We start from the raw sequence: 13,158 nt of genomic DNA, 5'->3' as shown, positions 1-13,158 counted from the left end.
TTATTATTACTTTTTCACTACTATTCACAAACATTCTCAACACTTCCCAAGTATTCTCATTACCCAAACGTAGCCTATGTATCAAAATAGGTAGAGGCAGCAACTTGTAAGAGCAATGATAATAAGATGGTAATCAAATTTTTTAAAGAAAATGTGTATCTCGGCTTGGTACACCATGTGCTATCATTAGTGACCGGGGCACACACTTTTGCAATTGTTCATTTGAGGATTTGATTAAAAAGTATGGGATAGTGTATATCATTTTACATGTGTGCTCATTCTCATACATAGTCATGTTAGTGAATTTAAAAAATCCATCTTGATCATTATGCTGAGGTATTCATAGGATTTCTAATACACTCATCTCAGTTTTGTGGTAAGATGGTGGTTTGACACATGTATCTAGAGAACTCATTTATTTAAGTCTTTATGTGTGAGTTTTGGAGAGAAATGAGAGCCATCACATACTAAAAATTATGATAAGGATTCATTTATTTTTTTGAAATGGGCACTTTATTTGAGAATATTATTGCATGGTTTGTGGTGTGATGGCGGATATACTTGGAATATGATGAAAGTCAACTAGGATTAATGTTTGAGCCTTTCAAGCCAACCATTTCAATTATAGGCCCTTAGTAGCCAACTTTAAACCAAGAAACATATATAGCTTTTTTTCTTCATATACCAACATTATCCATAGTCCATACCTCTCCACATTGGAGTATAACATATACACTGTTTTTTCTTATCATTTTTACTTTCAAGTGTGTGCTAGATATATAATTCTTTTTTGTGAAGAATAAAAACAAAAGGGAAGAACACGAGTTACTAGGTATTCAAGTGAGTTAGCTTCAAAGGCGGAAATACCAAAACTGGATAGAAATAGCAGAATACCAGAATGACATATACTTGTTCACCAAATTAAAAATGAAAAACAATAAATGAAAAAAAGAAGAAAAAAAAGAGAGACATTATTCGGTGATTTGAAAGGTTGAAAAATACATCAAATGAGGAATGTATTTTATTGAGATGTTTAATAAGATTCCTGAAGTATGTACTTAGAAGTTTTTGAATCATTTTCTTTCTTCTTCCTTTTTCATATAACCTAACATAAGCCATATTGTAACCTTTTGTTTTGACCGATCTGATCCCAAGTAAGCCTGTGAAAAGAATGATTGAATTCTCATTTGTTAGTTCTCCTATCATAAGATCAATAATTGTTTGTTGCTTGTTCATAATTACTTAAATCTCCATGTGATTGTGTGTACACTACTTGTCAACGTTATAGAGAGAATCCTTACACGAAACACTATTATACCCGTGAGTTTTGGAGTTGAATCTTTTGCTTGAGACGTTCTTGATGTTGCATGTGTCAAGATTAGTGGTAAGATAGTTATGACTTGGAGAACACACACACATTCTGTGAATTGTTATAGGTGGATTGATCTTGATGGGGCTATTGGATTTCTTAGATTGTTTTGATATGTGAATTTGGAAAGTGTGAATTAGTGACTTGTTTTAGTTATTTTCTTTACTCTTTTTTATCTGTTTTGCATAGAAATTACTAAGGACTAACAATAAGCAAGTTGAGGGGTCTGATGAGTGTACGAAAGTACACTCTAAATACCATATTATTGGATTAGAATATTAAAATGTGAATAGAAATCATAAAAATTAATTTGTATTCTTGAACTTAAATTTTATTTATTTTGAGATATTCCTAAACATATTTTTTATATTTAATTTTAAAGTTTATAAAAGAAATAAGCAAAGCTATTGACAACCTTTGGATTCTAAAGGCCAAAATGCAAGTTCATGATAAGGAGGACTCTTCAACATTGGGGATTTTTCAAATATAAAAATATTTGAGATGGGTAGGTGGATGGATGTGCAGTTTTTGAAAATAGGATATTAGAGATGTGGTTGACATTTGGACTTCAAAGATATGAATATTAATGGAGTGAGAACTTTTCAAATATAGGATATTGAAAGGTGGCTGGTAGGTGGATAGAGGGGAGCAAGACTTTTCAAACATGAGTATGGCTCTTCATTTTCATCTTCTTTAGATCTGATATTCTTTTTTATAAATGAAAATTGTAGTTTGTAAAGGGAGAATAGATTATAGAATTAAATGAGAAATAGATGAGTATATTGTCATATATTCTAATAGGAATTTGATGTTATGAAGGTATAAAAATACACTCTAAATACTTTATTATTGAACTAGAATGTTAAAATATGAATATAAATCATAAGAATTAATTTGTATCTTTGAACTTAGGTTCTATTTATTTTGAGATATTCCTAAGTAAATTTTTTTATATTTAATTTTAGAGTCCATAAAAAAAATACAAAACCATTGACAACCTCTGGATTTTAAAAGTTGAAATGCAAGTTCAGGATGAGAACTCTTTAACGTTGGGGGACTTTTCAAACATAAAAATAGGATATTGGACGTGCAGTTTTTGAAAAGAGAAATGATAGTTACAGTCTTGAGTATGCAAGCGTCTTAAAATTATTTTGAAAAAAATAAATAAATATAGGATTCACATAAAAAAATAATTTTTTAATAATAGACCTTATTTTTTTTCAAAATAATTATATGACGTTTATACATTTCACAATTGCATATAATATTATTGTTTTGAAAATAGGATGCTGAAGAGGTGGTTAATGTGTGAACTTCAAGGATATGGATATTGACGAAGGGGGTTGGTGGAATGTAGGGAGAACTTTTCAAATATAAGAAATTGAAAGGTGGCTGGTAGGTGGATAGAGGGGAATCAAGACTTTTCAAACAGGAGCAGGACTCTTCACTTTCAGCCGGATAGAATTTTCAACCAAGTAGAATTTTTAATCGACTAAAACATTTCAACAAGAACTCTTCAACGCGTTGGAACTTTTAAAAGAGGATTATTAAAGTTTTGGGGGATGTACAGTACAGTGGAGACAGTTTTTTGGAGACTAAAAAAGCCATTTTTCTTTTGGTGCTTTCCTGAGAACTAAAATTTAGGTAAAAGCTAATCTAGGGCAGAAATTAATTGATGAAAATGTTTTAGTTATGTTTCAATTCACATATCAAGCTCTATTATTTAAGATTTTATGATTGAATTCTCTATTTATTTTAGATATTTTAAGTTTGAGACAATTATATTAAACCTTGTTATGATTTGATTTTGTTAAGCTATATGATTGTGAATATATGATTGTGACTTATACATATTTTTCATGCAATTGATGCGATCTTTTGTTACACGTACTATTGTTTGTGAACACTAATGTCTTCTTTAGATCTAATATTCCTTTTTATACATAAAAATTGTGATTTGTAAAAAGGAAATAGATTCTAGAATTAAATTTGAGAAATTAGATAAGTGTATTGTCATATCTTATAATTAGAAATTTGGTATTATAATTCATAATCATGTGTATAATTTGGATTGGGAAGTATTGGATCTGGTTAATGGAAGCCCGAAGCTTTACTTACCTTTTTATTTGTGTTATAATCTCATTTTAATTACGTGTTTTAGATAGATTTCAAAATACTTTTCAAATTTCTGTCATCTTGTCATTTGATTTTTTCCTTTAAGTTTGTATTCTTGTAGCGTTTCTTTCACTCCCTGTGGATCGACACCTTAAACTATATTATGACACCGTATAGTAGTCTGGACGTAATCGATACCACTTAGCCAGTGAATGGCTCATGATGCACGTACAGATCACCAAAAATATTATAAACCTTATAAACTTTTTATACATTCTCTATTCCCAAAATAATTCACAACTTACAAAATCAATCCAAAAATATTATTATAATATATAATTAATTATTTTGAAAATATTTCCAACCTACATCTGCTACCTTTGGATTTACGAAAAATATGGTTAATAGAGACATTGTAGGTATCCATAGTCATGCAGCATATACCAATGCGATTTATACGTTTGGGACAAGAACAATGGAACCAACATGTTTATTTATAGATCATAATAGTTTGTGTCATTCTATACGGCTGGGAAAAAAATACCATGCTGCCTTGTGGAGTTTTATGCAAGTCAATAACAGAAGATTCTACATGTTTAGTTTTTAGATTCTAAAAGTTTGTCTGATTCTGTACAGCTGGGAAATAAATATCTGCTGCTTGGTGTAGTTTAGAAGAATGCCGGAGGCAAGTTCTTGAGGAGTATATGACTAGCTAGGTGACTGCATTTAATTTGTGCATTTGTCTCACTAATTATTTCGTATTTAAAAAATATTAATGATACAGCGCGGCTAGCCAAGTCCATATCTCGTATCTAGCCGCAAAAATTAATGATAAACTGGCTAGTGAGACTCCTTGACAGCTGACAGAGACAAAATAGTATTATCTCGTAACTTCCACGATGGCAGTCAATTTCGGCTATAAATTTTATAGAATCTAAAACTGAAATTCTCTTTTATATATTATATATTCTCTTATCTCGTTCCTTTCACTCTTCGTTAAGTCATGATATGATGCTTCATATATACTTGACAATACATAAGAACTTTGGTTCAAGAATCTTTGATCGGGATTTCAAAGAAAATGAAGGAACAAGCAGAGTTTGCAAGAAGGCTCGGTGATGGAGAAGAAGATGGTTATGATGCTGTTGTTGTGGGGTCTGGATATGGTGGTTCTGTTGCTGCTTGTCGCATGTCAATGGCCGGCATAAAGGTATGTTTAATTGAAAAAGGGCGGAGATGGGAAGCTCATGATTTTCCAACAGACAGCTTGAAGATCATGTCTGCTGTAAGGATGGAGAACCATAACTTAGGTGTCAGCTTTGGCCCAAAAGATGCTCTATTCCAGGTTATTTTCTCTTTGCTATCCTCTTCTCTTTGGAATCAAATATGTATAAACATGAGACAAGGTGACTGCACATTACTAGACTCGTTAAAATGATTTACTAGTGCAGAAAAATATCATGGCAAATTAATCTTGTATTAAGACACAAAACATCTGTACATATTATGCATCATTTTTACAATCCAATCATAAATCGGTTTGTCCGATCACCACAATTGCATGAAACCTATACGTGCAAGCTTGAAAAATAATATGCAAGGAGTAGAAAACCAGTTTTAAACATGTTTAATTTCTATGAAACATAGGTACATGAACAAAATGATTCTCTAGCAGTGGTGGCCTGTGGGATTGGTGGAGGTTCACTTGTGAATGCAGGGGTTATGGTGCCAACCCCAGTTCGTGCTAGAAGAAATACAAAGTGGCCAAACGAATGGGAAAGGGATTGGGATATTTGTGAAGCTTCTGCTGCAGCCATGCTGGGAATACAAAGAGTTCCTGTCAAGTTCCCTGCTGCGAAAGTCTTGGGAGAATTAACTGATGGAGAGATTGAAAAAAGTTTTGAGACTTCAATGAAGCTAAGCGTGAATTTTGCTCTTGAAGAACTAGTGTCCAATTCAATGAAGTCTCAAAAAATGGGTCGCTGCTTAGCCTGTGGAAACTGTCTTGCTGGTTGTCCTTATAATGCCAAAAGTTCTACTGACAAAAATTATCTACTTTCAGCAATCCAGGCATATCCTCTATCACTTCATATATTTTTCGTAACTGGCAAACTATATATATTTTCATTTTCTTAGGTCAGGACAGTTCCATGAATGTGGAATTGCTTCTCGGATATTTGCCACTGAAAGGATAAAGTATTGTTTGGGTCGTCCAAATAGTTTCTTGATCTTTCCTTTTGTGTAAAAATCAAAGTTTCTTTGTGATGCAGGCAGGATGTGATGTGACAACAGAATGTCAGGTTCACTACGTGGTTAAAAACCCATATGAAAATTTCCTAGAATGCAGAATTAGCAGAAAGAGAAGAAGATGGCGTGTTTACTTGAATGAGATTGACCATATAACTGCTGATTTTGTAGTCCTCTCAGGTACAAAGCAGTTGGGGCAACTCATTTTTAGATTTTGTTGTTCTTAAACAAATACTTTAAAATATTCCAAAACTGGTATTCCTTTCCACAGCGGGAGTTTTCGGCACAACCGAGATACTTTTCCAGTCACAAATAAGAGGATTGAAACTGTCAGATTCACTTGGGTCTGGATTCAGCTGTAATGGAAATACTGTGGCCTATCTTGCTGGAAGCCCTGCACCATTGAGTTCATATGGATTAAACAGAAAGCAACTCTCGAAGATACCTTTTCAAGAACGGCCAGGGCCATCCATCTCTTCATCTTACACATATTCATCTGGCTTCACAATCCAGGTCTTGAAACTTACTCAGAATCTTAACTTCTAACTGCTTTTTTCCTTGATGTAATTATTTGGTTTCTATTTACAAGAAATACATCTTAAATTTTTGGGAAACAAGATTATGAGATATAATGAATCCATAAAATTGCTTTTGGGCTCAAAAGATGCCTTCGACGTGCCCATTGCCTAGGAGCTGACCTTAACTGTATGTTACCGTGGATGTGTTATGTTTAGACTTGGATTCTTATCCAATATGCTGGTAATCCCATATTAAGGAAGATTGCAAAAATCAAGCACAAGTGAAATGATTTTTAGGCTGCAATCATGGCTGCCACAATCCAGCAATAATTGCAGAGTGTAACTATAGAAAGATTACAGCCTCAACACTAGTGTATTTACTTTAAATAGATTTTTAAATATTGTATATAAATTGTACAGATCCTCAATGAATTAGGTGTGGAAAATTTTCATTGAAACAAAAGTAGTGTCTAAATTCTTTCATGATATCAGAGCAAGGTTCTTAAATTCGAATCCTGACTTTATACTCTACTTCATTTAATTAAATATTACACTTGTTGGTCCTACTCATTGAAGAAAAGTCTAGCCTATAAGTGAGGAGGAGTCATGTTAAGATATAAAATAAATAATAAAATCTACCCCTTTCTATCAACTTAAACTTTTGGAACAATCAAGGAGATATTGATGTATCACAGTCCATACTTGATCGTTTCATGATCTTAAAAGTTGGGGTAGCTGGTATGGTGAAGATGGTTTATTTAGGGCCTACCCAGTCAAGGTCTTTTAACATGAAATTCTCTATAAACACATGCTTAAAGTATGCAAAAATGCTGCATATATAGACATGCATAATTATAGAAATTCTGTCACCAAGGATTCATATAACATTTACCCTTTTTCTATTGGCTTAGGGTGCTGTGCTTCCAACAGCATATCCTTACCTGCTGTTTAAAGGGATCACAACTTACGGATGGCCAACTGGCTTCTGGTTCTTTCATGGGGTACTTGACAAGATAAAACATGTTACAAATTTTAAAGCAAGCCAAGCAATGGTACTTAATGCAATGGGATATGATGACAACGATGGGAAAATTACGTTTCACAAGGACATGAATAGAATCTGCTTTAGTCCACCCAATGATCCTTTACTCTCAAGAAAACTCAATGCCTTTCAAAAGCTCACTAAGAAATTAGGAGGAATCCTCTTCATATCAAGGTACCGAAGCACATCAGTTCATCATTTAGGTGGGTGCAATGCATCATCAGATCATTTATGTGGTGTTTGTAACCCCAGTGGTCAGGTTTTTGACCCAGAAGGTCCTGCCACAGTACATGCGGGTCTCTATGTCTGCGATGGTTCTTTAATCCCATGTTCTGTTGGCATAAATCCCTCTCTTACAATCGCAACTGCGGCTGAATACGTAAGCAAGCACCTTGTGAGGGATGTTCTCATGTACAAGAACAATAATAACGTTGAACTTCCTGTTAAAACTGATCATCAAAGTCCTCATTCTACTCCCGAGAAGAATACAAAGGGTGATTGGAGATCAATGGTCATCTTTAAAGAGACCATGAGAGGTTATATTGGGGGTATGCCATCCACGGCTTATTTGAAAATGAAAATGAACAATCGAGATAAGAAGGGCCCGCCGGGTGAGTCATGGAAATGGGGTATAAGAGAATGTCATCCTCTTCTAAGAGGGAAAGTTGGTGGATACGTGGAATTTAAAGCCATTGAGAAGGACAAGTTACATGTCTTAGACGGGAAAATAAATCTGTGTAAAGTAGATTGCAGAACTCCTTACACTCAGTATATGCATTATCATCTTCTCCTAGCAGCTTCTTCTGGCTCAAGGTACGAGACTAGGTTGTTTGTAAAAATCTCTTCGTTTTCTTTTCTGCTACTGCAGAACTAATGAAGTTTGAGTTCATGCAGATATGTTCTTGAGGGGAAGAAGATACTGAATCCTTATCTCTTTGCTTTAAATGCTTGGAGGGAGACAACAACATTGCATGTGACATTCAGGAAAGTTGTTATGAACAATTCAGGGGAAGACGAGATGAATCTCAAAGGCGAGTTTTATATCTCCATGACAGAACTTTTGAAGAGCTTGTTAAGCCTCGAAGGAAACAATAGAGGAAGGTTCATACGCCTTTTATCACGTACTCTTCTAAGAACCTATATCTTACAGATACCGAGAGGGAGTCACAAGTCCGACTTCACCATATCAGATTCATGCCTTAAACGTTATCCAAGAAGCACCCTGCAAGAAGTAAAAACAGGTAGCAGGAATCTAAATATATTGTTTACAAGCTTGAAAACTGAAATTCGATTAGAACTAGAATAATTGATATTTGCGGTCCTGGCAGTATTGAAAGACTAAACCTCGGAAACAAAAGCTACATTGAGCTGTGAGATATTCATTCAAATTTTACTGGTATGTGAATTAAAACGAATTAAATGCAGTTTAAAGTATAAAATGAATAAGATGACTGGAAGAACTAAGAAGGAATACCCAACACCATCAAGTTATACGCTCAACTTGTGACTTGACCTCATGACGAAAGTGCAGTTATATGGGCACAGAGATCTTTCTTGTTACTTTTCCCTTTACTACTTGAATTTATAATCTCGTGTCCTTTGTGTATCATGCAGAAGATGGTTTTATTATCAGTTGCAGGCAATGGAAGTGCACCCAAATCCCATTGACGCTAGAAGGACCAGAACAGCCAAAACCAGTTCTCCTTCTTAATGGGCTTTCTACTGAGAGTTATTCATTGCCTACAGAACCAAATGATTTAGTCAGAACTTTACTGGCAGAGGGGCATGAAACATGGCTACTGCAACCCAGGTCGCATCCTCTGAATGCTTCAAACTACTTCACGATTGAAGATATTGGAAGATTTGATGTTCCAGCTGGTAAAAGAATATAAACCATGCATACTTCATTTGAAATCAATTCTTAGTTATTCTGATATCCATGCACAGTTCTCATTTTTTTTTTTTTTGCAGCGATAAATAAGATCCTTGAACTACATGGGCAGCACACAACTATACATGTCGTTGCACATTGTGTTGGAGGCTTAGCCGTACATATAGCTTTAATGGGGGGCATGTATCTTCAGCCCATATAGCCTCCGTGTCATGCATCAACTCTTCAATGTTCTTCAAGCTTAACGCTTCATCAATGTTCAAAATGTGGCTTCCTCTGATCCCAGTAATCTCTCTCTCTCTCTCTCACTCTCTCTCTCTCTCTCTCTCTCTCTCTCCAGGAGTGCTGTGGCTCTGCCCTTGTTTTGCTTTGTTTTTTCAGATGTCTTGCTTAGGTGTTTTAGTCTTTCTTCTGTCCCTTCATGTGTAAAGTCATGTAATATGTTCATCAAATGATAATAATATTGATAATAACAATACAGTACCTAGAATGACAGTGATAAATAATAATAATTATAATAATAACAACAACAACGAATTAAATGACAGTAAGCCAAGTAACAATCAATCAAAATGAGTGATAAATAATTAAATCTGTAGGTTTAATTTGGTTTAGCTGATCAATATCATGGAAATCTCTTTCCTTGAGCTTAAGATCTTTGAATTCAACATGCAGCTATCAATGGTTATACTAGGAAAGAACAAAATCCTGCCTTTGTTCGAAACATCAAAGGCCAGTAGGCGTCATCGGCTCCTGCAATATATTGCCCGCTGGATACCACGGTGTGAAAGATGCACCTGCTACGAATGTGAGGTATTTTCTGGCATATTTGGAAACGCATTCTGGCATGAAAACATAAGCCCCAGCATGCACTACTGGTTGCACAAAGAAAGTTGGACAAGACTTCCCATGGCAGCATTTCCCCATCTCAGAAAAATATGCAAGGTCGGTTTCATTGTTGATAACAATGGCATCAACTCGTATTTGATCCATCCTGAGAGAATGGCCCTTCCTACCCTTTATATTTCTGGAGGACGGAGTCTCCTCGTGACTCCAGAGACTTCATTTCTTGCTCACAAGTACATGAAGTTACACCAGCCTGCATTTAGACATGAAAGAATCGTTGTGGAGGGTTTTGGGCATTCCGACCTATTGATCGGAGAGGAGTCGTATAAGAAGGTTTTTCCTCACATTCTGTCTCATATCAGATCATCAGCTGAAGGAGGAAAAAATGGTGAAACCATTGCCGGGGGAAGGAAGTACAGTAAAGAGTCCTTGGAGTGGGAAAATGATCCATACGAAGAATATGGTGGATTTAGGAGTTGGTTTCCTCCTTTAGCTGTCATTTTGCTGTTTCTATTTTTCTTTTTCTCATCGTCTTGTTTCTAGCTCGCCTCCGTCATACATGTAACTCTTTTTGCATTTTTCCCTTTCGTGTCACGTAGTCCATTTATTGATTTGACCCTATTTTTGCATGTCATCTAAAAAAGATTTATGTTATGGGCACAAAATTTCGTGTTCGCTCACATACTTATGAAATTACTGTTTATGACTATGTAAATCTTGTACACAAAATTCTGTGTTTTTATCATTTTCCTTTAAAAAATTATGGGTGTTTTTTTTCAAATCAATCATTTGAAAATTCATTATCCCATTATCCATATATTTATCAAATTTATTAGAATATTATTTTTTAATATTATTATTATTTTAAAATTTAAAAAAATTAAATTATTTATTTTATTTTATCTAAAAATTTATAATAATTATAATAATTAGATGAAATAAATTAAAAAAAAAATTATATTCATACCGGGTCTAATTAGAAAATCCCAAATATAGTGTCTTTGTTTCTAATTTAATTTAACTTAAATTACCCTTTGATGTACAAAAAAAATCATTCAGTTTCTTTAAAGATCATTCAATTAATTCTACTGCTCAAAATAAATGATCATAAATTTAAAATAATCTTAAAGGTTAAAAAAACAGTTCACCTTCTTTTTTATATATTAAATTATCAAACATTTTAATATAATTTAAATTTTAAAATTTATTTTTTAAATTAAATTATGTTAACCGATCTTTTAAATAAATTTATTCTTTTAATAAATCGACAAAACTAGGTAGATGCCTGCCGCGTATGAACATTTTTATAATAAAAATTGTATTATGGTTGTGAAGTCATATTTATCGTCGGCTGGCTTCCGATTCTCTCATTCTCTTTCTTTGTAGATTCCCACTAACCCATCGATCACTTCCCAACAAAACTCTGCTCTCTCTCTCTCTCTCTCTCTCTCTGTCTGCAATTTTCGTAAGAGCGAAGGATAGCAACAATGGCTGCTCTCTCTCTCCACCCTCGTCTTGTTTCACCATCCTCTCGGCCAAAGTCTGATTCCTCCAAAGCCCCAATTTTCTCTTCCTCTTCCATCGGAAATTCGACACGTTTGGTTTCATTCAAAGGCACCTTCTCACGGCCTCGAATTGCCTGTTCTTCTTCTTCTTCTTCAAAGGACGCCTCCGGAGACAACATCCCTAGGTTGCCTTGTTTGATTTAAGTGTAATTGTATTTTTAAATTTTTCTTTAAGCCATTTTGGATTGGTTGCCGAGAAAATGTGGGGAAAATGTCAGTTTTTGGGAATAAATGCGTGAGAGCTTCTATAAAGAAAAACAACACGATAAATCCAGCTAATTGGATCAAGTGACACGTATCAGTTCAGTTTTCCTATTGAGTTTGCATGAATGAAGAATAGTCCGCCTCTATAAGTACTTTCTGTATGGATTTTGCTTTAGATCTGTACCGATTATATATGAGAGCATGTACTTACTTTCTTTTACATGAAATTTTATGAATCTTATGAGGCATATTTTTTTTTTCTTTTCAAATTTTAGCAACTTCTGCATCATAGAAGGACCGGAAACCGTACAGGATTTTGTACAGATGCAGCTGCTGGAAATCCAAAATAACATAAGGAGTAGACGCAATAAGATCTTTCTTCTCATGGAAGAGGTGAAGTTTGTTAAAATTCTTTGCTTTGGTCTGGACTGTAAATAACGAACCATACTCACACGAGCCAAGCTATCTGCTAGAGCCTAATTCCTTGGGATTTTTTCTGCACATTGCACGTCCCGTGGTTAATTAGTGTTTCTTTTCTTATTGCTTTATGAACTTTCTGAAATTGAACTTGTATAGGTAAGGAGATTAAGGGTGCAAGAGCGCATCAAGGGAGTGAAAGCCATCAATGAGAGCGACGAGGAAGAAGCAAATGAGATGCCTGACATTCCTTCTTCTATTCCTTTTCTGCCTCATGTGGTGAGTTTGAAAATGATTTTGCAAAGAAGATTGTGTCATTCACCTAATAAAGCTGATTCGTTGTTACTTACCAGACCATAGAAGCATATGCACGTAGGGAAATTAACCAAGGATATGGTAGGGTCACTGCAATAGACACCTCAGCTGTAAAAAGAAAGGCCTAAAAGATACTATAATTGGATATTGCAATCCATCATGCGCTATACAGAGAGGAAATTGCTAATAAAAACGTTGATAGAAAATATGGTTAGAATACTCTTAAAGCCTGCGTGGGAACAGCATACCCTCACCCCCTGCTCTCTTTGTTTTTAGTCTTTTTGAATTTTTATTCTCTTGTGTGGCCTGTATTATTAGCTCATTTATCTTTCTAATGTTAGGCTCACGTTGTGCATTTTCCTTTTGAAATAGACACCAAAGACATTGAAGCAGCTGTACTTGACTAGCTTATCATTTATATCTGGGATAATCATATTCGGGGGCCTTATTGCACCCACAGTAAGTTTTTCTTCTTTTCCTTTTGTGTGCATGTTTGTTTGGGTTTTATGGAGCTCTAATGTTCAGCTCCACATCCTTTGAAAACCCTAATAAATTGGGTTGTAGGCATTTCATCCAGCTGATGGTGGTTATATATATTTATTTATGCTTTATGAAAATTGGGGATTGAT

The 13,158-nt window shown here is 34.6% G+C and overlaps 2 protein-coding genes across 5 annotated transcripts in view; both read left to right on the top strand.

The window, feature by feature from the left end:
* LOC121267635 (protein ORANGE-LIKE, chloroplastic-like) overlaps positions 1 to 13,158 on the top strand; it is a 28,695-nt gene that overhangs the window by 13,994 nt on the left and 1,543 nt on the right. The window contains exons 2-5 of one of the 4 annotated variants that reach the window (XM_041171590.1): positions 11,643 to 11,718; positions 12,073 to 12,190; positions 12,374 to 12,493; positions 12,902 to 12,988. In XM_041171590.1, coding sequence (XP_041027524.1) covers positions 12,122 to 12,190; positions 12,374 to 12,493; positions 12,902 to 12,988 — 276 coding nt within the window. In that variant the 5' untranslated portion in view covers positions 11,643 to 11,718; positions 12,073 to 12,121. Of the gene's footprint in view, positions 1 to 11,380; positions 11,740 to 12,072; positions 12,191 to 12,373; positions 12,494 to 12,901; positions 12,989 to 13,158 lie in introns of those variants that run through there. The other 3 variants (XM_041171592.1, XM_041171588.1, XM_041171589.1) reach the window with 3 other exon arrangements.
* LOC121267634 (long-chain-alcohol oxidase FAO3-like) lies at positions 4,488 to 10,773 on the top strand. The gene is made up of 8 exons (XM_041171587.1): positions 4,488 to 4,829; positions 5,132 to 5,554; positions 5,755 to 5,911; positions 6,003 to 6,244; positions 7,161 to 8,104; positions 8,186 to 8,532; positions 8,906 to 9,169; positions 9,263 to 10,773. Exons 1-8 carry the CDS (start codon positions 4,566 to 4,568, stop codon positions 9,382 to 9,384), a joined length of 2,763 nt encoding a protein of 920 aa, XP_041027521.1. The 5' UTR covers positions 4,488 to 4,565; the 3' UTR covers positions 9,385 to 10,773.

The sequence above is a fragment of the Juglans microcarpa x Juglans regia genome, chromosome 5S (assembly GCF_004785595.1).
Source record: "Juglans microcarpa x Juglans regia isolate MS1-56 chromosome 5S, Jm3101_v1.0, whole genome shotgun sequence".
In the NCBI taxonomy this organism is placed as follows: Eukaryota; Viridiplantae; Streptophyta; class Magnoliopsida; order Fagales; family Juglandaceae; genus Juglans; species Juglans microcarpa x Juglans regia.
This window is presented reverse-complemented; position numbering and strand designations above follow the sequence as displayed.

Coding starts and splice junctions, on each gene's coding strand:
- LOC121267634 (XM_041171587.1), top strand. CDS start 4,566: ATGAAGGAACAAGCAGAGTTTGCAAGAAGGCTCGGTGATGGAGAAGAA. Junction 5,555..5,754: donor ATCTACTTTCAGCAATCCAG/GCATATCCTCTA, acceptor TTTGTGATGCAG/GCAGGATGTGATGTGACAAC. Junction 9,170..9,262: donor AAGATTTGATGTTCCAGCTG/GTAAAAGAATAT, acceptor TTTTTTTTGCAG/CGATAAATAAGATCCTTGAA.